This window comes from Buteo buteo, chromosome 4 (assembly GCF_964188355.1).
Source record: "Buteo buteo chromosome 4, bButBut1.hap1.1, whole genome shotgun sequence".
NCBI classification, from domain to species: domain Eukaryota; kingdom Metazoa; phylum Chordata; class Aves; order Accipitriformes; family Accipitridae; genus Buteo; species Buteo buteo.
In genome coordinates, this window is record NC_134174.1 from 29443179 (window position 1) to 29468325 (window position 25147).

Here is a 25147-nt window from a genome sequence, read left to right on the forward strand (position 1 = left end):
ATGTTTAGCTGAGAGCACAGCTAAAGTGCTTAATAAGTCTTTGTTATAGAAAGCAGAATATAAGCAAGCGCTTAGAAAAAGGACTGTACTTTTTGATGTTTCAATGGTGAAACCCATAACCTCTCTCAGCTAACTTTGAAGATGGTCAGGGTGCCCACAGTTCCTAGGAACCTCCTTCCGAACAATCTGCCCCAGTCCCTGATCTGTTAACTGAGGTTCTAATCGGAGAGCAGCCACCCTTTAGTCACCATTTCATCATACAAGTCAGCAAAGACTTGCTTTCGGTTATACACGCCCACACCTTTTATTCGTTTGCTGGTTGTGCCTCGACAAGGTTATTGTCCTGGCGCCTGGCCAGTGACGTAGCATGTGCTGCCGGCCTTTTGGCTTGCAAACCGGTGCAATTTTTTACAAAGGCAGGCTCCAAATTCCTCAGGAAACGCGCAATTGCGTGGGACTGTGGGCAAAACCCGCCTCCCCAATGATTTTGGAGTTATACCAGGGAAAGGGGCTATCTGAGAGCAGGGGTTTGGGGTTTGGCTGGTTTCACTGATGTTTTTATTATGGACAGGATTGTTTGAGGCCAAATGTCACCGTGCTGAGTCACCCATTCCAGGCCTGAGCAAAGGGTGAGAGATGCAAACAAAAGATGTGTGTCTGTAAGGTCACGAAGGGTGAGTAAAGTGTATTTTGGAAAAATAATACAAGATAATACAGGCAGTAGAGGCTTTAATTGTATTGCCTGCCGGACTCTGCTTTGGGGGGAAGGACCTTTGTGCAGGGAACAGCTCTGAGAGCGGGACGTGAGGACCATGAGCATCCACCTTGGGTCGGGCAACGTGCAGCCAGACTCCAGCTTTATCAGCTTGGGCTGGCAGAAAGCAGCAAAAATGGTGCTGGTAGCTCTGAAAAGCTTAGGGTCTTTTTGACACTCCTTGGTGCAGGGCTAGCTTGCGGGTTCACTTTCCTTTTCTGCAGATCTCCTAAAGCCCTGGGTCAAACGCTTTGCAGACCACAGCTTTTGAAGACTGTCCGTGGGGTCTACCATGCCTTGTAGACACTTGCAACCACCCTGGTAGCCCTGGAGGGGAGGGAGGAAATGTGGAAGTTACTGATCCTTAACGTGAACAAAACCACCGCTAGCTGAGCCGTTGGATGGTCTCGGGAGCAGATGCTATAATGCACGATCTGCCTCGATGCCGGCGGAGATGCCAAACTCTCGGTTGGAAAACTGCAGCTCTGTGCTGCACCGGGCTGAGGCAGAGAGAGTGCAACCAAGAAGGACCCTCAGCATCACAGGCAATTCATAACATCTTCCTTTAAACCACCGTTTACTGCTAAACTGTACCAATCGTGTCCAGAAATCTTGCCATTTCATTGTCTAGACAAAGTCTGGGATTCAGACAAAGAAAAGGATTATTCAATTATTTTCATACAGTTTCATAACAGGAACCTGTTTTGACGTATTGGCTCAGTTCAGAGTGAGAACAACAGGAAATTGGACACTCCTGGTAATCGGCTTCCCCATTCAGCCAGTCGTGCCCTGAAATTTTATTTGCAGAAATCAGAGCGTGAAGGACAAGGTAAGGCATTAGGGCAGTCGAACCAAAACTATTAATTCAGTTAAATACACAAACAAGGAAAAAGCGTAAGTGACAGGAACGTGTTTGGATGTGAACAATGCCCGTGAGACATGAAGAACGTGTGGTAGACTCTAATTCCCAGCACTTACACGATACGCGATGGGATTTCCAGCCTGCACGGCATTGGTAAGTGTCAGGGATATTTGCAGATTTGTCTCAAAGCTGAAGTTGTTGATATTTTAGAGGATGAATGCTCTAGGACATCATATTACGTATTATTGTCAGAAACGTAAGAGGTGATGAGCTGTTCTGTTGCTGGCAGGGACCTGGGCTGGACTATTTGTTTCCCAGAAGCAGAGTTTAGCACTGCATGCCAAAGCAATGGCACTTTTTATAACAGAGTTATCCAGGAATATTTTTTAGGCTTTATAAAAGAGATTTTGGTAGCAACTACCAGTATATTGTATGTACCTAACAAAATGATGTGTGACCGACCACTTACGCGGTTCTACATACACAGCTCAGAGGTTCTCTACAGTCTCTTTGCTAGATAATTTAAGAATAAATTCTGCCACACTTCATCTTCTCCAATACCAGCCGCTGATTTTCAATGCCGTCTGTCTCTGCTCTGGGCCAGGACGCAACAACTAACTCTGTGACAGTTGTCTGCCGCTTTGAATAAGACTTTTTTTCCCCAGAGGAAAATAGTCCTTTGTGACACAGGAGTGCAGCGCTGGCAGCTTGAAAGGGCTTATTTAATCTTGTAGGCATGAATGGCGTTTGCAGTTCATGATGGCTGTGTAAGACCAACGCTGATCCACTGTCACGGCAGCGGGATGTGGATAAAAATTCCGGCCAGGGCGATACGCCCGTTCACTGTTGCACTAGGGCGGTGGTGTTTGCACGACAGCACCCTCTTCGCACGCGCGATCGCCTGGGTGCTATAACGAAAGGTAAAGCCTCCGGTATTGCTTAATTGGGCTGCTGTAGAGCGCAGGGATTCTGCCTTGCGACGTTGATGTACGCTTAACCAAAAACGCCAGCAGCGAAGCGGCAGCTTGGCGTTTGGGTGGTTTACATCCACGCCACCTTCCGTGGCGATCGCAGAGGTTTGTGTGCGTTGCTCTGCGCTCCGGCAGCGCTCTTAGATGCCTGTTTGAGCAGATTTATTATTATTATTATTATTTTTTTTCCTGACGTTTCCAGCTGCGGGGTTTGTCCTGAACGGGGGAAAAAAAAAAAACAGAAAAAGGAAAGGAAAAAGCCGGACCGTTTCGGAGCTTTTTGCCTTCGCTTTCGCCGTCCCCGCCCCGGGTTTTATTTGCATTTCTCCGCCGTGCAACCCCCGGGGCACCCCGGGGCCCGCCCGGCGGGGCGGCCGCTCCCTCCCCCGGGCACGGCCCGCCGGGAAGGGGAGGGAAGGAGAGGGAAGGGAAGGGAAAAGAAAGGAAGGGAAGGAGAGGGAAGGGGAAGGGAGCCGGGCGGCGGCAGCAGGTGCTGCGGGGCGGGAGGATGGCGGCGGGGGACGCGGAGCAAGTGCGGTACTGCGGGCGGTTCTCCTACCTCTGCCTCAAGCTCACCCTCATCACCTACTCCACCACCTTCTGGGTGAGGAGCCGTGGGCGCCCACGCGTGGGGGGGGGGGGGTTGTACATGCGTGGGCGAGGGTGCGGCCGCGCGTCGGGGGTCGCGGGGGCGGGCGTGGGGGGGTCCTCTCGGGGATTTGGGGGGGGATGCGTGTGTGTGTGTGTCTGTCCTTGCACGAAGTATCGGGGTTTTGCAATAAGAAATGGTTCTGCTGCTGAGCACCCGGCGGCTGGCACACCCGTGGCCGTGGGTGTAGCTCCCCGGCTTTCCCTAAGGACTGACAAACTGGTTTTGGCGGATGGGGGACTTGTAAGGGGTTCGAAAGTTTGGCAGGTGGAAAGTCGTTTATGCACGTATTAAAAGGAGGCTTTTTTTTTTTTTTTTTTTTTTCCGCCCTAGGGGAGCTGGGTAGATAAAGCCTTTGCCCTATAAAGTCAGTCGTCAGGGTGGTGCTGAGCCTTGGCTGGATGATGCTGTGAGGCTTTAAAACTTAAAGGTGTGTCACGCTTGCTGGCCTCAGCCAGGTGTCAGGTAAAACCCATGTGCTGCCTCCTGAAAGTGATACAGTCCCACCTGCTTATATAGTATATCCATATAGCCCAGACTATTACCACCGACTTCCCAAACGTGGCAGATTTCACCCCGAGCAGGCACCCCCCGGGCTGGAAGGAGCTATCAGGGCTCCTTGTAAGGACCGTGATTTTTAAAAGGTGCTTTTTCAGGGTCCGGGATACCGGGATGATGCTGCCTGGCTGTGCTGAGGAGGGGTTTCTTTCTGGCTCTTTCAGTTTAATATGGTGCTTAAGCTCTTGTTTTGCTGCTCTGTGTTTCTGTCTCAGTAGATGCGTTATTACAAGGTGGGAGCGTAAAGCTTTTGGTGTGTTGCGTGGGAGAAGAGGTTTAGATCCACCAGGTTTGATTGATAGTAGGTATCTGATTAAAGCTACAGTTTAAGGATGAACAAAAATGGAAATGCAGAGCATTTGGGTGTTAAGTCAGGCTTTTGGGGATCCTGGATATCTTTTGTCTCTCTTAGCAGACAAACCAACCAAGGAAAACCCTTGCGTTTCGACTCCTGAAGTTTCCCGTTACTCCACAGCAGCTATTCCGCAGGTGCAACTTTCAGAAAAGGGAAATCTGTTGCGTTATTTTCCAAGCCCTTTTTTTTGCAGAGCGTCCTTCATGAAGGACCATGCATGTTGTCTACTCCCTGTTTTCTGTTGGCAGCAAGAGCCCTTGCTGGTGGGATGTAAAAATTAATCCGGTAGCAGCAAAAGGACCCTTCTGAAATGTTTCTCTGAGTGTCCCTGAAGGACAAAGCCTCTTTCAAGTTGCCTGAGGAGTTTATTTACTCTTTGTAGTTCCTTGCTCTGGATTTTCAATGCTCTGTCCTTGTTTATATCTGAGAGCGAGCTGGGAAGATGGTTTGCTCTGGGAGGGAGAGAAGGCAGCAGGCGTGATGGGGGCCGTGGGATGGGGAGGGATGGGGGCTGGTGGCGTTTGGTCTCGGGAAGCCCGGCAGCGTGCTCCCGGCATTCGGGCCGAACACACGCCGTATTGTGTGAGGCATGGCACGTGGGCTTCTCTCTCGAAATTTTCTTTTATTCCAGCTTAGTGAAGCAGATCTCATTAGCTGTAAATATCAGCGGGCTGGTTTTTTTTCAGCTGTGCTAGTCTTACTGAATCTTTTTTTTTTTTTTTTTAATTGGTGAAAACGGGAGTAAAGTTTGGCTGTGGAGCATCGGCTTGCTTAAATTTTGGGTGATTTGTGTTCTTTTGCTGCTTTTTGAGGCTTTGATGTATGGGATGCCGAGGCTGTTCGCTTTCCTCCCCACTGTTGCTGTTCCTCCGGTACGTTTATGAGTGATGTACACCCGGATTTGAGTCCCCAGGATTGCTTAAACTCACCAGGAACTAAATATCAGCCTTATCTAAAAGCAGAAAGGAAATGAAAGCATCGCTGCGAGAGCCAGAGGGGACATTTGCTACAGGCCCTGTCACTGCTGTGTCTTCTCATTTCACCCAGGGCTTTTTTAAAAAAATAGTCATCCTTGTAACTTTTTCAAGCCACCGTTTTGCTGGTGAAGGAGAATGTGATGTATTTTTTCTTGCCTGGAAGAAACAACATCCAGCATTTTAAACAGAAGGTGCTGTTGTTGAGAACGCACTTTATTGAAGAATAAGTATTGTAAACACGGGGTTAAAACCACTACTTCTAAATAAATGTTTTTCCTTTCTCTTGGGAAAGCAACTTCTGTGCATGCAAAAGCCCCCGAGAAAGTCCCTGGTATTTGCTGGTGGCTACTCAGGTAATGTGAGTCAAGGCCAGTTAATTTTTCCTGGGGACGCCGTGTGAATTGCCAAATTCGGGGCTGTTGTGAAGGATGCAGGATGTAAACAGTAAAGTGTGTTTGTGGGCTACCTACGTAAAAGTCGAGTTTCCAGCCCTGGTCACAGGAAGGGAGAGCCCAGTCCCGGACAAGAGGCACGGGTGGGATGATTGTGAAGTTAGCGCATCTGCTTGGCCGCTGGTGATTTGACCCTATTAAAAGTTTAAAAGACTTTTATTAAATGCTTAAAAAAATAGAAGATAACAAAAGCATAAATTCTGCTTGTAAAGAATGAGGATTTCAATCCTGTACTTAGGTGGGCTTCCCCCCCCCCCCCCATGATAGTTTCTTATGCTTCAAAATCTGCATGTGCGTCTACTATATAATAGGTTGATCTGAGTTTTTTTATTTGTTAGCGGATGCTTTTCCCCTGGCACAGCCGCGGTGCTGCTGAAGGCAGCGCGAAGCCTGCCTGCCTCCCTGCGGCACGTGCCCTCTGCGTGCCACGGTTTGCAGAACTGTTAATTTAGGGTGGCTCGAGGGAGTTTTATTGCAGGGGTATTTTGCAGTCCTCTTCTTGGGGAGTATCGTCATTTTAATGCCTGGGGTCCTGACGCCTGCCAGAGCAAGCGGCTGAGCAGAGGAGCGGAGAGGAGCCCCCCGTTTATCCCGCGGGGGTCACAAGATCGCTTTAATCCTGTCGTTTGTCTGGGATGGGGTATCGGCCACCTTGGTCCTTGGGACAGTAAAAGCTGTAACAGGTGGGAATTTGAAAGGGAGAATTTTGGGGTTTTTTTTTGGTGTCAGAACACAAAAGGCAGGACCGAAGTTTCTTGTACACTTAAAATGCTGGAAGAGGTCTTGGGGGGGTGTGCGAGCTGAAGTGCAAATGGAAAGGGGTGAAGATAACGGATGTGTATGAAGATTGCTATATGTGTCTATGTATCTTAAGCTCTTACAGTGGGAACGCGTCTTGTATTTCTACTCACAGGCACCTTTGAGTCTTTAAAACAACAACAAAATTCTTAAACGGAACGTTTTGATGAGAAAGCTATGGCTAAGAAAAAGACATGTCAGTAAAACATTCTAGCCTTGAAACAACACACTCTTCTGAAATTCAGATAATCCCCATCAAGTTTTAATACCTGTGTTTTACCTCCAATGTTGTTTTTTTTTTAATTTTCTAAACAAGGAATCTACCAGGCAAGCGTTAACTTGTTAATGGTGCTTTAGTGTTTGCAGGAGAGTCCATCTTTAAGTTGTATTATCTGCTACGTTTCGAGCAGGGTGAATGCAGTCTGGACACAAAGATGTCAGTTGTTTTTGTTTGTTTGTTTGTTTTTTAAATACTACTACCTACTACTAGAACTCTTGAATCCCATATACATGTACAGTCACCAATTTTATAGTCTGTAATTGTTTTGTATGGCTCTGAGACTTTTTCCTCAATTGTTATAGCTGTATTTAAAAATCTTGAACTGATTTGTTTATGTTGTCGTCTGCTTGAAAAGACATTTATAATTTATTACTATATTTATAGTACTATTTATAGTAATATATACCATTATTACAACCACTGAATTTTTTAAAGAATAAAGCTAACACTACAAATTGACAATTCAGTAATAAAAAAAACCTAATTACAATTTTACAGTAGAAGCATGTAAGTGGTAAATTTGGGTACCTGTTAGTTGTCCACCATGTTTTCCCTTCTGTCATCCATAACCTTATGGCACGATTTCTGAATTTGTCAGAGGGAGAGTTACTCTGAATTTGGTCATGTAAAATTTTAAGTTGCTTTTTAAATAGCTTCGGTGTATTTATTTTTATGGGTGGACCCTTCTGCAATTTTTCTTGTTTAAATGACAACTTGGTGGCTTTCCCCACGTGTTGTCCTTTGGGTTTTTTTATTAATCCCTGTAGAAAATAAAGAATTTCCAGTAAGTTGTTATTTATTTTAAGATATCCCGTAATTAAAAAAAATATTTTAGCCGTCAGGCTCACAATCTTGCAACTATGTCGTGTGTTCATCTAGACCTTTGTCCGGGATATACCATGTGATATTCAAAAACCTCGTATAATTAAGAAGTGTGTTCTCCTCACTGTTGGTGTGCAGGGAGCAGACTCGGGGTTCCTGCGGAAATGTCAGGTCAGAAAAGGGGCATGTTTTTTATCAGATTGCCAAAATGATTCATTTGAATCTGGGCTCTTCCCCGAGGATGTGCCTGGCTGTCAGAGTCAGCAGGAAAGTTTTTCCACTGCAATTTTCATGGTTAAGTATTGTGGGCTTTTTTTTTTTTTTTTTTTTTTTTTTAATTCAGCATAATTCAAAGCGACTTGCAGCACACCGTACGTTTCATACCAAATGATTTTGACTTAACTGTGTTTATTTTGATTGAAATACCTGTACCTTGTTAAATGAAATGCAGTGTTTCACTTGTCAGCTTTATCTGGTGGTAGTTCAAGAAAGCAACGTAATTTCAAACTTGCATTTTTGCGGTGCGTGTGGTGTGATTTTTGGTGTTTTGGGGTTGGGTTTGTTGTTTTTTTTTTTTTAATCCAGTGCATTTCCCCTGATGGCAAGAGGAAGGGAGGTATAGGATACACCTGGCCGTATTTACTGAGCCTGAATACGGTAGGAGCTGCTATGAAGGGACATACAAGCTGTTGATTGCAGACTGGTTTAGAAATTGTGTTCTGTTAGAGACAGATATATATATATACACACAGAGGGAAGGACAGACAGACACGCAAAGGAGGAACTTTAATGCCATGGCATTTGTTAGTATATGTAATATATGTCATCTCAGATGAGTAATAAATTACATTTCAGCCAGTGACATGTGTTTCAATTTGTTTAACTTCCAGAATGTTAAAACATTATTAAATATATTTTAAAATTAACAAATCTTAGGTTTTCTTCCAACTCAGCTTTTTTCTGCTTTAGTCTTTGAGTTGTGTTTTTTTTTTTAATCCAAATTTCTGATTTGAGTGTTTCATTGTTTATAATTAATTCTGAAGTGAGTAGTCAGAGGTTCATGTGTACTCACAAAATGTCATCTCTGTGTTTACTGGGAGAAACAGTAATGTCTGTGCTCTTCTCTTTTTCTGTTTCAGGTGATCGGAGCCCTTGTCCTCGCAGTTGGGATTTATGCAGAAGTTGAAAGACAAAAGTACAAAACTCTGGAAAGTGCCTTTCTAGCCCCAGCAATTATTTTAATACTTTTGGGCATTATAATGTTCCTGGTATCTTTTGTGGGTGTACTGGCTTCTCTAAGAGACAATTTATGCCTTCTTCAAGCAGTAAGTGTTGGGTTTTTTATTCTTAATTTTTAAGGCTCATTGCTTTTGCTTTTCAGTGTCACCCAAATTCAAACCCATAACTATGTCTACATTGAAAAATATTTTCCTAAAGTTGTTTTTTTTAATTTTAATTAAATCTGGAACTGCTTTCCGGCAACAGTCCCCGAACTGCAGTCCGTGGATGTCCCTCCATCAGGGAGCCAGCAGCATTTTGTCTTGCCAGTGACAGAACAGGCGAGGGTCAGAGCCCGGCGCTGAGAAAACCAGCTTTCCGATAGTTAAGGGCTTTATGGAAAACAACCAGGAATGTTAATTATTATCAGCTGGCGTGGATCTTGTGCAAACTCCGCTGTTGACATACCATTTGACGCTAGCCTGGCACCACGGTGCCTGCTTTTTGTCTGCTCTGGCCATACCATAGGCATGTGCCCTGCTTAGGGGAACTGTATTGGAGAAGACGAAATAGTTCTGCCCTTTGGCCGAAGGAAAAAGCAAAGTCTGGTTGCAGCGTTCCCCATCAGTGCGGGGGGATTTCCAAAAGCCGTGAACCTGCTTGATGGGACGTTAAGTGCAGAGATGAGCTGTGGCCTCTGGTGGTTCTCCAAATGAGTTTGTGGGGAAGTTCCTCTATAATGCTGTGGTTGCGGACGAAAGTCACGCATACGACTTAATTAAAAGTAAAGCGCAAAAATGTAATTCTCGCCTTCACATCAGTTCGATGTAAAGAAATGGTAAATACGTGGCATGTTACATGGGCCAAAGCAAGAGGCAACTGTGGATTTTGAAATTAGGCTGGAATTTTACTGAGAGTCTGTCCTTAGGCGGTGGTGGCTTCTTTCACTCTGAGCGGGGTGGTGTGTCCCCGTCCGATGCTGAGGACGTTTTCTGTTCCTGTTGTGGTAGCAAACCCGGTAGGGTATTTAAACGAAGAAAGTCCCCAATGTCTGCTTCTCGGGCTGATTCCGGATTTAGCAGGAGAAAAGAGATCTGTCCGGTGAATTTGTGACACTGCAGTGGGTTTTGAGAGCACAGAGATTAAACCAGCTTTTGGGGTGGAGCGTTAGAAATTATTTTCACATGAGGGATCATAAAACTTCGCTCCTGATGAAGTTCATTGTTAAGAAGCAGACCTAAATTCACTTATCAGCCATCTTTTATGCTTAAAGAACCCTTTGGGTTGGAAAAACATTTCAAGTACTGGCATTTTGCAGCTATCTCACGGTGTCGCTATGGATTTCTTCATATTATTTTGCATATGCTTTGATAAGTAGTCACAGATGCGTATGTTGTGGTCGTGTGTGAGCGAGCACGTGTATATATTATACACAGATGAATAAATAGACAGCTAGCAGGTATAATTTTTCTTACCACTGAGCGTAGTAAGTCTTGTCAGTGCCCATCATGCAGCCTCTTTACCCAAGAAATGGAAGCTAACAGGTAAGTACTGTTTTTAGAGGAAGCGTAAAAACACAAAGTTTGGTGTGGTTTGTAGCAGTCCATTAATATGCTTCTCTGGGATGCTGTTAAGGAGAGAAGTATCTTGGCGTGATAAATGCAGCTATTGGTTTTGAGTCCATTCAAAGCAGAAAAATAATGTGTTCGCCAATTGGGCAAAACCAGAATGACTCAAGTGAGGAAAAAAGGCGTTCTGGTGACGTGAACAGCATTATAAGAACAAAAGCATAATTTTATATCTTTCTTTAAAATGACTTCTTGTATGCCAAGTGTGTTGGTGATTGAATGTTACAGACTTAAGGCCACTAATTGAAAGAGTAATTGGGGTTTGTTCTGTTTAAGGTCTCACTTGCAATTGTTTTTTCTGCAGTTCATGTACATTCTTGGTATCTGCTTGCTGATTGAGCTGACTGGTGGAGTGGTGGCCCTGATCTTCAGAAACCAGGTGAGCCGCTTGCATTTGCGTTTTGATCACCAAGAACATTACTCACAAGCCATGATGTTACAGCTACGCTACTGAGCAAATAAAAGGTGTTAAGATTGTCACCTGAGCACTAATTGATGGAGGTCTGAAGGCAGGTCCAGACTTTTCAGGGCCTTTCAGGTTTCCATGAGCAGCATAACTAATGTCTATAGGAGACCCCATCATTTACAAGCATGCTATAATTGTATAAAAACCTTAATTTTTCTAAATGGAAAGCAGCAGACTATTTTTTTTTTGAGTGTTAGAAATGTTTTAAAACACAAATGTGTTCACCATGGCAAGTACTAGATTTCTGTGCTTTGATTTTTTTGTCAAATCTGGCAAAATATGAGCATTAAAAGGAGATGCTGAATAACACGACCTCCCCACCCCAATCCTACCAATCTCATTTCCGCAAAAAGAAGTCGTGCGTACTATGTTACATGTTACTTAAAAAAAAAAAAAAAAAGCTTTAAAAAAAAGGTTTTTTTAAAAATAACAACTCATTGTTATTTTGAAGTAGTATTGTGTTGTCCCTAGCTAGTGTTTTCTTCTTACTCCATGCTGGACCGGAGCTGTGAACTTGACTTGTGAGAGCAGAGGCTGAGTTATCTTCCTTTCTAGAAGCTGTCGTTGGCCGTTGCCGTAGACGTCGCCTTGGCCCCGTGCAAGGATTTATTCTGAATTGTGGTGGGAGCACCAGACTCAACCGAAGGGAGCAGATCAGCCTGCGTGGTGTGGGAGTGTGGGCATCACGGGATGCAGAGAATTTGGTTGGCAGAAAATGAAGTAAATGCCAAAGATGGTATTTGCTGAGAGGGCGAGGAAGAATCGCAGTTGACTTTTGGACAAAGAAAATGTATTTTGGGGGTTTTTGTGCAGTAAGCGTTTTCCCGACACGTGTGTTGGCCAGCTGAGCAGGACAGCTGCGCTCAGGGGCAGGTTTCTTTGCTTGTTTTCTGACGTTAGGGGAGAAGTTGGGGTTAGTATGGGGAGGAGAAGGAAGTATTTAATAAAACCTTAGGCTAATAGCCTCTGTTTAAATGTGGATTGTTTTGCATGCCTCATTGATTTTTCCCATTTCTTTCTCTATTTCCTTCTTAAATCTGTCAAGTCTAAATGAGGTGATGCGGGTAGCATGAGAGTAGTCGGGATTTGCTGCTGTTTATTCTTGGCCAGTTAGGATAGTCCTGCAAAATTCCCTGTTATTTCTGATCACTGATGTGATAATGGTTTTTGTTCTGTTTTGGTTTTAAGTGTTGCAGTTTGTAATACTGAGAAAATGAGTAGGTGTATCTCAGGTTTCTTTCTGACCTGTAAGGTTTTAACTTTGATCATTTTAGCAGCTGGACTGAAAGGAAAGTTGTTACATTCTGGTTATGATTAGTCCTAGTTTTTGCTATGCTGTGATTGTGCTGGATGTTGAAAACTCTCTGTTGTGGAGAGGTGTCACACTGTTAGCACTTCTCAGCACAAAACCAGCAGTGACGCTGCTGCTTTAAAAGAGAATGGACTGTGCTATCATTTATTTTTAACTGGTATTTCTTTTTTCTTTAAAAAAAAAAGCCTTTCCTTTTGTGCTCATCAGTTACACTTGTCACTTTAACCTGCTCTTTTAATTTTGTTTCGGCATGTGTAACCTGTGAATCTTGTTTCGCTTTTGCCTTCTAGACAATCAACTTTTTGAACAATAATATTAGAAGAGGAATTGAGAATTACTACGATGATTTAGACTTCAAGAACATCATGGATTCTGTTCAAAAGCGGGTTGGTTGGTTGTTGTTTGGGGTTTTTTTGTTTGTTTTTTTTTTTTTTTTCCTGGGACTAATTCAGTGCCGAGATGTGGTAGGTCCTTGGCGACAGCTTTGCATTTTTCCAGTGATGTGATAATCAAATTCTTACTGATGTGGGGGGTGAGATCTGACGCATCATCTGTTACGGCGTGGCTGCGGTCAGGGCTCCTCCAGCATCCCAGCTGGCATTCGAAGCCCTCTAAATCACTGCAAGGAGCAGAGGGCAAAATGCAGCTTTTCCCTTGGTGGGTGTGATTTGGGTGCTCAAGGCCAGATCCTGCAAACGTGTAGGCTTATAGGGGCCCCACGGCCAGATTCTGACAAATTCAGCCTAAATTCCACCCAAGTTCTTGCGCTTAGCATTTCTGCTGGCTCGTCCAAGACATTCAAAAGCATCTCGTTAACGGGAGGCACCGGATAAAGAGAGATTAGGTGGCAGTTAGGCCATGTGAACCTGGGCCGGTATATTTTCACTTGAGGGCACATAGCAAGCTCTTTAACAAGGTGTTTATTCAAAGGAAATGCCCATGGAAGTGTATATACCTGTAATTAAAATTCCAAAATTGTGTTGAGCCCAGCTGAGCATTACTTAATGGCACGTGTAGTTGACTCACAGCCTTTTTTTTTTTTTTTTCCTAAGGCTGGTGTGTTGAAATGTTTATTGGATTATTGAAGAGTTCTGCTATGCAGTTCAGAGACTGTAGAAGAAGCAGAAAATGTTCAGAAATGTGATGTCAGGGCCCGTGTGATGTCAGTGACCATGCCAAGTAATGATTTAAAAAAAAAAAAGTTAACTTAGGAAGTGAAATGTGTATTTTATGACATCGTTATGGAGATGGCAGCCTGCTTTGAAAAACACAGTTAGCATGGAAAGTCTGTCAAAAGCAAACCATTCTGAGGAAATTTTGTCATTAGTCTTCATAATGCTTTAAAGTTTCCATGCACTGCCCAAAATTATGTATACGTACAGCGAATAAACACTAGTGATTAAATAAACTGCTCCTTTTCCCTTCGTTTAAAATATAAAGTGAATATTTGTATTAAGTCAGTGTAAACTTACAGTATTTGTTTGCCAGACTTCAGTTCTACTAAATTACGCCCAAAATGTTTCGGTGAGATTATTTTTATACTTTGTAGCAACGCTTTTGTCTTTTAGAAATGTAGTCACAATCCTTAAAAAACCTGAAGTAGTATATTACAGCTCGAGATGGAATGAATGTAAAAACGTTGCTTAACGATGTCCAGACCTGAAAAGAAAATTTTTCAACTCGGAAAAGATGGGAGGTGGAAGTTAGCACCAAGTACTTTCTTCTGGCACCCTGGGTAATAGCTTGACGGGTGATGGAGGAATGCTGCCTGTATCTTTCATTCTTTTCAGTTGTATCTATCGTATACATTTGTATGTGCCTTGCTGATAAAATGACAGAATTGCTGGGTAGTTCAGTGCTCTTAAAACTGTTTTATTCTTACTTTCTTTTCTACTTAGTAGAGGAGTTTCTGTTAAGATATGATTTTTTTCCCCCCCTTTGCCTTTTGTGTCATTTTTTTCCAGTTTAAGTGCTGCGGTGGGGAAGATTATAAAGATTGGTCCCAAAACGTGTACCACAACTGTGCGGCGCCGGGACCGCTGGCCTGCGGGGTGCCCTATACTTGCTGTGTCACAAATAAGGTAAGTCCCAGCATCGCCGCTCTCTGTCAGGACGCCGCCGTTCGCTTAAAAAGGTACCTTCCTTGAGAAAGTCTGGGGGAAGAAGTGCAGGAAAGTGGGTCCCTCCCAAAAATGGGAGCTATGGATCCGTTGGTCTTGACAGCTTGAAAAAGAGAAAATAATGAATTAGATGTGTTGGCTCTGGTCTGTCTTACTGTCAGACAACGCAGTCCTGGAAGTGCAGAAGAGATCCTGGGAGCTCCTCTAACCTCATGGCTCGCCTGGACCACAGCTGCTTAAAATGAAGTTTTGCTGGTGTTTTCCCCAGGGTTTGCGGCTCCAGCATTCCCAGGAAGCCTGGGCTCCCATTTGCTTCTGTGGGTGGGGGTTGGAGTGATGTGCACCAGCTGCTGTGTGAATTAAAACCCAAAGAGAACGACCCCGCCATCCAGAAAAATCCAGAAATGTGGGCAAAGGACCTCAGGGTCAGCGCATCCTTGTGGGTGCAGGTCTAGACCGGAGCTGCTGCTCTGCCCTAACCCACCCTTGAAAACTGCCTGCTTTGCCACCCTGTAAATTCCTCCCTGGAAGGACACCTGGTCAGCTGGAGTCTGGACCAGTTTCTCAGTCTGTGATGAACTGGTATTGACTGGTGCTGGCAGCACTAGGAGCAGGCGTTAAGTTCCACGTAAATGTGTTTTATATAAATTTCAGCAGTTTGAATTCATCGCTTTTCATTTGAGGGATGGATGTCATGCTGAATTTGATAAAGAACTGTTCCTCAACTTAAAACCAGTACGGGCAATCCCAGCCTCACTGGGTTTTGGTCTTTGGTCTGAATGTGAGACAGAGAAATTGAGTATGTGTAAGAGCAGATGTGGTAGAGCTCATGATGGATAGCCTACTGGTGCCTGATACGTGCTGCCCTTTCAATTTCTGCCTTGAGCATGGCTGTTTAATTAAAAAAAGGGGAAAAAAATGCAATAATTGTCTCAGTAATCGTGCTAGGAGGTGTTGCTGAGAAATGTGTATAATATGAAGGTGTTTATTACGTATGCTTACACATTTTTTGTGTATGAGAAAGAGTCTGTTTAAATCTGCACTGAGCTTTGATTTATTCTCAGAAACCAAAGCTAAATAGTTATGCTTTAAATCTTAGGTGTTTGAGAACAAGAAAGTCGTGTATATGAAAATATCTGCTGATGCACAGCTGCACTGAGCAGAACAACTCAGGATTTTGCCCTCAGTTGATGGTAAAGGAAGATAGAGCTGGTTAGTCAAGAGCAATCTGGCTTTTTAGGAGACATTCAAAGTACCGCTTGTTTTCCTGTAGCTCTCATTTCTCTGTTGAAGTCTTGTTTTAAAAGGTTAGTCGATGAGTGTGGAAATACAGCAGTGCTGTGAAGGCGAAGCAGTGCAATAATCGGTGACTAATAACGCCAGGTGCCTTTCCAGCTGTGGCACAAATAATCAAAATGTGTTGAGGATTTCCAATGCAACCTGGCAGGCAGGAAAGCACTAAAATAAAAACTTTGCCGAGGAAAAGAGGGAGTATATCCTCCGTATGCTTCATTGGCAACTGGGGAGGGGGGGACAAGACTACTTGCAGCCTAAAGGTAGCCTGCAAAGTGTTAAGCTCAGGGAAATTAATCGAAAGGCAGGGAGAAGCCCCAAAAGAACAAGCAAACTTCTTATTTAAGGGTAGGGTGTTCAGCAAGACGCTGCGGTAAGTGAGGGCTCGTGGCTTTGCCGCAGCGGGATGCCGTGGATCTGCCTCGTGAAGTCCAAGCGGCGCGGACGCGTACTCGGCAGGATGACACTAACACCGTGGCTGTACGGCCAGCTGCCTTGGGAAAAAAAAAAAAACCAACCAAAAACAACAAACCAACCAGAAGATGCATAAATCTTGTATGTTTGACAAATGCTTCCAAATACAGGCTGGTTTCTGTCCTGGAAAACTACAGATACGGCTTGTGATTACTCATTTGCTTTGTAGTCATGGAAAACTCCTGCTAATGTCAGAGGTTGGATTCTGATCCTCTGAAAAAGCCTCGTGCTAACATGAGCCAGGCTCATACTGGGGGGGGCTCTGGAGGGACTATTTTTAAGTTGAAGTATTTATTAAAGACTTACGCTAGTGTAGCAGATAAAAATTAGTCCCCAGATGCCTATAAACGTCTGTTTCTAATGCATTTATCTCCATTGCGTACATTTTCTTGTGCCACGATGTCCTGTTAGGAAATGCTGTGTTTAAAATGAAATGATGTGACTGCGTTGGTCGCAGTCCCGTATTTTGGGGATGGCCCCGCGTTTGTCGGTTAGGCTCAAGCGTTTTGTAGATGTGAAATCGCTCACAGCAGACACAGCAACACGCTGATGCCTAGTATTGCAAACTTTGCCTTCCAAGAGTATTTATTATGTGTGGTTGACAGCTGGGTACCCCTCACGTTTTCCCAACAGACCTGTGAAATAGAGCGGGTTTTTTTAGGAACATGCCGAACCTTGTTTGTCAGCCAGTTGCGTGTTCAAGGTGAGAGCCTGGCTTTTTTGGGGCTTAAAAAACTTGACCCTGGCTGGTGTTTTTGCCATTTTGTAACATCCATCCTCCTTCCATCTTTTGCAAACGTCCCCCTTTCTTCTTGGGGAGGTGAGCTGGGAACCCCAGCCCATCGCTCAGAGACCACCAGCGTTTAGAAATCTCATTTCTACATCTTGTTTTAATTTTCAGGGAGGGTATATCAATACAGTAGAGTTTGTTCCACCTTATTTTCCTCATTTGCGTATTCTCATTTTCTGCCATGGCTTTGTTCATTGCTTCCTTTGATGCCGGTGGGCTTTACGTTAGCTGATTTGTAAGTGAAGGAAGGTATTTTCAGGCTAGCTTTGGCAGGCCAGTTAGAGCCATGCGAAATATTAAAGGGCTACAGAAAATGCGTTAGTAGTCTGTGATGAATGCAAGCATTCAGTCTTTTTTTGAATATATGAATTTTATATTCATATATATAAAATGGTATATAAAAATATAATAAATTTGCTCTTGTAAAATGTTTGTGTAAGCATTCCTAGTATTGGACGTTACTTGGGGTTGAGATATTTCTGAGCTTAAATTTGTCATCGGGATGGCATGATAGCCACGTTAACCCCTGGTTTTCTTAATAAGATGTGTTAAGTTATTAAGGCCTTAAAATTAAAACCAGCTGTTCGTTTTGTGGAAACAGCTGTGGCGTACAGCTCTGTAACAGCTAGCTTTGGTTTCTGATGCCACGCTGGTTTTGCTGGATAGATACGGTTCAAATGTCTTGTGTCGTTTCACACTGGTAATACTGATCTCCCTAAAATCATGTAGAGCTCTATGTAAATCTGACCCTGGGGCTGCTGGAAGAAACCAGTGTTGGTCTGAGAAGTAACCCTGTTGTTGCTTTTGTACGAGCTTGGTGAACACAAGAAGAGTAAAAATAATTTTTTTGTGATTTTTGTTTTCTGCTGCAATTTATATTTGTTGTTTTCTTTTCAGACAGATATTATCAACACTATGTGCGGATACAAAACCATTGACAAAGAGGTAACGTAACGAGTGTCCACCCTGTCGTGGCAAAGGGTGGTGCTTCTCTGCATTTTTTTGGTCAGTTATAAAATTGTCTTCTGCATGCTTAAATCTACCAGACAGTTAAATCAGCAATTAACATTATTTTATCTGGAAAAACTTTCATACAGTAAAACAACTCATCTTGTCTGATTGTGGTATCTTCCCTTCTTTGTATCTTCCACGATTCCTTGGTTGACGTGCATGAAGCGCATCTTCCCAAAGATCATCCCCCTTATGCTAGTTGCACAATTAATGCAAAGAAAGCTGCTTTCCTACTTTTAATCAGTGACTTGAGTTGGGGAAAGCTTTTAATACTTAAAAGCCAAAGTTTCTCACCTAGAAAAATTGGTTTTGGTAAAGTCAACTTCGCTGTTTCTAAGTATTTTATATTCCGGTGGTGGGTGTTTTATTTTTAAGCCTGTAATAGTTATTCCTGGAAGAGGAGTGGGACTTCCCAGGTTGTGTTGGCAGCCCTCTCCTCCCTCCAGGAGTGGGATGGGGCTGCGTCCTCCTTCAATCTTCCCCCTTGGGAATAGCCCTGGTGACTCCAGAATAGAGACTGCCGGCTCAAGGCACTAATTGTGGAGTGATTAAGAAGGGAAATCAGTAATTGGATCTGCTGGGAGTTCTCCACTCCTAGCTTTGGAGTGCTGGTGCGGGGGGTTGGTTGGAAAAAGCCCCTCTCCCCAGCTCATTTGAGGCACTTGGCGCACAATGCCAGCTTCAGTTGTTGGTTTTTGGGATTACTGGTTATCTTTACATATGACCTGTCTTCATTTAGATTCAATGATTTATGGCTTAATCACCTAAATGCTCCAGCCTGGCTCTAACGCCCAAAGCACTTAAGCATATGCTTAACTTTACCCTATTCATCTGCTTAGGACTCTTTGCAGCCTCAAGTGCTTTCTATATTATGGGTTGGGGTCACGGTGCACACAGCTTGCAGGACTGAATCTGAAATCCTCTTGTTCCTGCCCTTTTTAGAGTCTATTGCAAAGCACTTGGTCCACAATTCATATTTTTCCACTGCTGTACTTTCAACCTGGAAGCAGAGATAAAAGCAAAAGAGAGACTTCTCTACTTTCCAAGTCGTCTAAAATAAGAATTGGATGCATTTCTTTTAGAAAAGTAGTTGCAAAAAAAGGTTTTAAAAAAATGAAATAATTCGTTCAGGTGTGGAACAACGTAAAAACAGACGGAATAATTAGTGATGAGGTCTCTGTTAAATTCAGTGGGTTTAAAGAGATGGGAATGAAGACCAAATTTGCGTCCCTGAATTTTGAGTTATCATGTGTTATTGTATCATTTGCCAGTGCAACTGCCTGTTTGAACGTTTGCTCTGTTATTTTGCAGCGCTTGAGTGTTCAGCATGTTATATATGTCCGAGGATGCACGAATGCAGTGCTTATTTGGTTTTTGGACAACTACAGCATCATGGCCGGTGTGCTGCTTGGCATATTGCTACCCCAGGTAAGAAGAGGCCAGTGGGTTATCCATTAAAGGGAGTATCTGGTTTGTTGCTACGGTATAGGAAATCCCATCTGACTGTATTTAATTACCATTTTTTATTTAAATTTAACATAACTGATAAGCTGAGGTGGCATTCTGGTAATTTAGTAGCATTACTGTGATATATGGCGGGATTTGATGGGTTAATTTGGCTTTGCTTGGGTTTTTTGAGTCCTCTCCTCCCTGAGATTGCGTCCACTGAGACTTTCTAATGCTCCAAGGCACAGGGGTGGTAATTCTTCTGTTGTATTAGCTCTTCGCAAAAATGATCCGTTTATAGTCCTGTATGCCAAGAATAACAACAATGTGAGTTTCTGCCTGTATGCTTACCGTATACCTGCCCATCTATCCAACGTATGCGTACATAATTTGTAAAAACTGCTGCGAGAGGCGTTAGATAAGCAGTATTTGATGTCTGACTAGAGATGCCCCTTCCTTTCACAGTTCCTGGGAGTGTTGTTATCCTTGCTTTACATAACTCGGGTGGAAGATATCATCACCGAGCACAAGCTGAGCGAAAGACTGTTTGAAGAAGCGCAGCAGAGATCTGCCCCCGAGTTTGCTGGAGCCGGCTGCTGCATGTGTTACCCAGGGTGACTTCAGAAAACTCAAATACGGTTTAAAAAAAGGCAAATCCACCCGTTCTGGTTTGCGCTGGCTATTATGGACTACGGGTGTACCGAACCAGCCGGCAGACCGGCGGTGGGTCGGCGGCGCGCTGATACCTCCGTAGCCTCGTCGCTCTCGGTGTGTCTGCAACCAAAGACGCACCAAAAGGGCTCCATGCTGCCGACGATGCTGCTGCGGTATCGTGACGCTGCTGGAAGGTGGGCTTGTGGATCGTTAAATCTTTTTTTTGAATCATTGCCGAGTGATACGCAGCTGTGAAAACTCTTCTGGGAAGAGTGGAAGGTAGATTTCTAGGAAGAGCCTTTGTGTCTAGGGGTGTCATATTTAAATGTTTGTCCTTTCCAACTTTATTTTCCTACTCCTTCCAAAAAAGATTTCTTACTGATCTACGTGGTGACTATTAAACATGGGTTTAATAATTTTTTTTATGCTAATCTTGATGAATTTACTGACAATAACGGATGTGATGCTGAACGCTTTCATTGCTCAGTCTTTTGTGCCTTTTAATAATGGGGCAAATGCCAACGTCGAATCAGTCAGGTAATGCTTGATATATTTCGAATGCAATTTATTACTGTCTGGCTTTTGTACAAACTTACAGGATGTTTGAGTCTTGTATGTACTGTATTTTTCCTCTTTAGTAAATTAACTTAGGTGATTTATGATTTTTTATTTTTTGGAGTTCTGTATGTTGAGATGTTTCTAAACTTTATTCTTCTTGTCAAAATAAAAACAAGAATTTTTTTTTTTTAAAAAAGCACAAAGATTTTGTTTAAAATGCCTTTTTTTTTTTTTCCTAAGTTAAGCCTGTCCCTCAAATGCTGAATCAAAAGGTAGAAATACCTTGAGTTGTGATTCTGGCTTGGATGCTGACTTGCCTGGGGTTTTGGACAGTCACCAAGGGTCTGTTCGTTGTTTGCTTCTCCTAGTGAATCTGAGACAATACTTGGGAAGTCACAGAGAGCTCTGGGGTTTTTGTTGTAGCTGCTTTGTCCTGAGCATTCCTCTGCAGTCTTTCCAGCCCCAGACAGGCTTGCAGGCAAAATGCAAAACCCAGTTATCATGAGATAAACAAATTCAGGATGAGAATAAAGTGGGATTCCTGTCTTTGCGAATCTCTTCTTTTCTGCCACTCGTCTAAGCCATACAGAGAAATAGCTGATATTATTCTTTCCTTGCTGCTTTTCTTCTGCTTGTTTTTTTTTGTTTGTTTGTTGTTGGTTGTTTTTTTTTTTTTATTTCCCTGTCCTGGACGTGTTTTCTGCTTTCTTCAAAACTCGGTGTTTGCTGCTTAGCTCTCCACCTTCACCAAGGATTTCTGAGGAAGCTTCATCCGTTTCCAGGAGCCAAAAAAAAAGACTCGTCCAGTTCTTCAGTGTTTCTGACGGTGTCTAGAGAGAGAGATCCCGCAGCGTTATCAAGCCCATCGTCTGCAGCGCGAGGTTATGTCCTACACAGCACACTCTAGCGTTGGGTCCTGCAAATGGTTACATATTTAATTGCTCCTTATCGTCGTCACATAAATTTTCCTGGTCTCTGTCCTAAATAATGTATTTTGGTAAGTTAAGAAGCAAGGTGTGTTTTAAGTGTGGATATGTGTACGGAGCAGAAGGGGAAAAGGAAGGGGCATCTTTGGAGGACCGAGATAACTGCTATTGGTGAGGGATAGGAAGATTGAAGCCAAAATTGCTTTATTACGGAGTGTGCGCTGGGAAGGTGGGAGCTGAAATTATCAGGAGCTGGGGTATCGCCAGAGGCAGAACCGTGCTCTGGCCTTCAGCAAGAGGGGACCAAAGCTCGAATTTGAGATGGCAGGAAGGCTGTAATGAATTGTGAAGGAAGGAATGACAAAGGTAATTTTTCTTTCTTTACTAATAGTAAATATTGTGGTGGTTTGAAGATACCTGGGAAAGCAGGAGATGACAGAAGTGTGGTTAAAATTTGGGTGGTTTAAATGGAACAGGGAGAGTATTTGGGGATACAGGGGAGCAATTCTCCTTTAGCAAGGCAATGTGTGGGCTGTACTGAATTTTCAGCCGTTCCTCGGTGCTCTCTGTCATACTCAGTGTTGCGGGGGGTGGGGGGGGTGTTACCTGACAATCACGGACTAAACATGTGACTTTGTTTAATAAATGATTGATTCAAATACTGTTGACCCTTCCCATTCCCTCAGATCTGAGGAAATTTAATTCTTTGCTTCATAGGCCCATGGTGACTGGAGGGGAGGATGATGCTGCTCAGGAGGTGGCTGGAGAAGGATGCAGCAGGTCTCTGCTCAGCAGCCCCCAGGCACCCAAGCCGTGGGAGATGACTGCGATGGGGGCATGAATTTGCTCTTAAGCATGAGGCTTGGCTCTTCTCCGTGGGCCATGCTATGTCCTGTTAGTAGATTGATTTTTGAGTGGGTTTGTATTGTGCACAAGGTGTTTAGTGTGCTTACAAGTAGCTGCTGTTATCCTGAGCCGCTGACCCTGCAGGGCTGTGCTCGGTCCTGCCCAGTTCATCCACACGAGCGAGGTCTGGGGGGGATGCGGTGCAGCGTTAGCGAACCTGCGGCTCATCTCCGGCCGGTCATCTCCATCACTAAACGCCACTGACCCAGCTGCCGGCATTTTCTTTTTAAATATGCACAGCCCTGTGTCCACAAGCAAATCGGCTGGAAATATGCGAAGGGCCAGACTCAAAATGTTGTCCTGGTCTGATTTTTGCGTTTGGCTGTAAGTAAAAGCCACTGTGGCCATGCTAGCAAAGATCATGTGGGCTTTTCCAGGCAGCTGACGTGAAAGTTGATTTTAAAATGGGTGAAGAAGGCTGATCTAATTCAATCCCTGCCTTCCTGGCAGGAGCAGCCACAGCTGGACCACTCCTTGCAGATGCATCCGTAAACCTGCTCTTAAAAACGCTCCTTGCCTGCTGTTTAAAAGACTGAGGCAACTTTGCAAAACCCCGGATCTGTTATGGGATTTTTGTGTGTGTGTGTGTAATTTTTAAGTGTTCCGACAACTGTGAGCTTCCCATGGTTCATCCTCCACGTGCCCCCGAATGCCCTGCCCTTCGTGGATGTTGGGCAGCTCTTTGTGCTCCCTGCCTGCAAAAATCACCCCCGCCGGTCCTTGGCTGCCTGACCCCTGCGTTGCCGCTCTCCTGCCTGCATCCCGGAGCTTTCCTGCCTGTCTGTGCGGAGCAGCTTGCCCGTTCAACGATGGGGAAACCGAATGATTGTAACAGCTCCTCAGTGCCGGCTGCCTGCCGAGGCAGCGGGCAGCGATGCCCAATTTAAATGCCCTCCCTCTCCTGTGGGTTCAGGGAGGAGGGTCACTGTGCCGCTTCAGCAACGTGGAGGGGCTTTGCGCTAAGAATTGCTCTCCGTTCAGCTAGAAACAGAGATTTACCTCTCTATTTCAAGTAATGACAGGCCATCCTGGCACAGGCTTGGCGTGGCACTTGGGCGATGCGCGCTGGTGAACTGAGGGCCTGGCTGGAGCATCATACACGGTACATGCCGTATGATGATGTTACGTGATAAAAATCTTTAATTAGCGCAGTTACAGAGGACAAATGCAGAGCAGCTCTCCCTCTGGTGGTGTGGGTATGCCATATCGCAAGGTGCTAATTAAATCTTTGCTCACCATGAATTAAATCTCCGCTCGGTGTGTCTGTACGGCACCGGGGTTTCTCCGGTGGTCCTGTCCCCTGCCCTGCTTCAAAAGCCCCCTCATTCAGGCACAGCTTCCATGGGCTTTGTCCCCCTAAAACTGGAAATCCCTCATTAGCCCCAAACCTCTGCAGCAATTAGCATTTGTTGAGGAGGCAGAGGGGAGCACTTGGGATACGGCTGCTCGTTACAACCTCACAGGGGAAAAACAGCCTCAGAGGTGGGATGAGCTAATTTCCTACTGATGGGGAAAAAAGATTGGTGGTTAAGATCTAAAAACCATTTAGTTGCAGATTTGTATTCCTAAGGCCCTTTTCTTCACCAGGACTTGCCAGTGCTTGTGACTTTTCTGTACAATCTGATTATTAAAAGCTGCTTGCATGGGTTCAGGAATCACTTTTGGGTAAGAAATAATCGGGTGGGTGTTCAGCCACAGAGTGAGGATTCTCCCGCTGCTCGGGATCCTCTGGGCTCTGCTGGGCTAGGGAGATCAGCTCGACCCTGAGCATGTTGGTGGCACGTGAAGTTGCTTTGGGTTTGCATCCTCGTTCGATGTCTACACTTTTCTGGGGAGCGGGGAGAGAGGGCAACATCTTCACCTGTGGTGGTGAGAGCAACGCTGCTGTTTAACTTGTCAAAATTATGTTGAGTCCATCGTGCTTCTTAAAACTGACCCAGCCTCAGTTTGTTTTCACGCTCAGGATGGGAGTACTGCTTTCATTTGGATTCGGTTCCTGGCCTGAAGTCTGTCTCTGCAGCTCGAAGGGCTAAAATTTTGCCTCGCAGCAGCGATAAGAGCTCTTGGCGAAGGCAGCTGTTAAATCCCCTCAGGAAAACGGGTGTCCTGCCCGTTGCCAGCATGCTCCCTCGAAGGAGGTACTTTTTCTTCCATGGAAAGTTTTTTTTCCTTGATGGAGAGGTAGAGGTAGGTGAAAGCTGCCATCCCGGAAAGGAGAAGAGCCGATCTGCCTGCACAACAGGGCAAAGCCACCTCGCACTTCTGGGCGTTGGGTACCAGTCTGCACATCACAACCTGTCGCGGTGCTCATCCTCCCTGGAGGTTTCTCATGGGTCAGTGCCATGGGTGGGGGTGTTAGTGCCTGCGGCGGGTTTTGTGGATGGGGAGGCTTTGCTTGGGGAAGGACAAGGAGCTGCCGGCGCTGGCTGAGCATCGCTTGCTGCAGCGCTTCCGAGATGCTCGGTGACCCCGCAGTGGGAACCATGTGGGGATGATCCCTCGGCTGGAGCAAAGCGGAGCAGCATCCTCTTCTCCCGCTTGAGGCTACAGCTTGTTGGGTTAGAATACGCAACGCCCTGAGGGGGTGGGAGGGTGTTGGGACAAACCTGCTGGCTGAAGGGCAAGAGCTGGCGAGGGGAATGGGCTGTAGTGTCATGCTGGCAGGCCCCTGACCGAGGAAGGAGCTCTCTGTGAGGTCCCTGGAACTCCATGCAGGCACCGGCAAAGCTGTTGAACTACTGGAGAATATCGGCTCTTGGAGAAGTTTGTGTGCAGGGCTTCGAAGTTTCTGGTTTTTTTCCAATGTAACTGGGTTTTGCTGACTGGCACAGCTGCCCCCTCCCCATCTTTCCCAGCAGGGCTGTCAG

General features: G+C 44.8%; 1 protein-coding gene across 2 annotated transcripts; it reads left to right on the plus strand.

Moving 5' to 3' along the window:
• Nucleotides 1-1529: 1529 nt before the first annotated feature.
• On the plus strand, nt 1530-21808 carry TSPAN15 (tetraspanin 15). Of its 2 annotated transcripts, none has more exons than XM_075025353.1 (8): nt 1530-1769; nt 8618-8803; nt 10629-10703; nt 12393-12488; nt 14067-14183; nt 17677-17724; nt 19102-19218; nt 19702-21808. In XM_075025353.1, exons 1-8 carry the CDS (start codon nt 1743-1745, stop codon nt 19852-19854), a joined length of 819 nt encoding a protein of 272 aa, XP_074881454.1. In that variant the 5' UTR covers nt 1530-1742; the 3' UTR covers nt 19855-21808. The 2 variants fall into 2 exon arrangements, with proteins under 2 accessions (XP_074881454.1, XP_074881455.1); XM_075025354.1 differs by lacking the exon at nt 1530-1769 and adding an exon at nt 2828-3191.
• The last annotated feature ends 3339 nt before the right edge of the window (nt 21809-25147 follow it).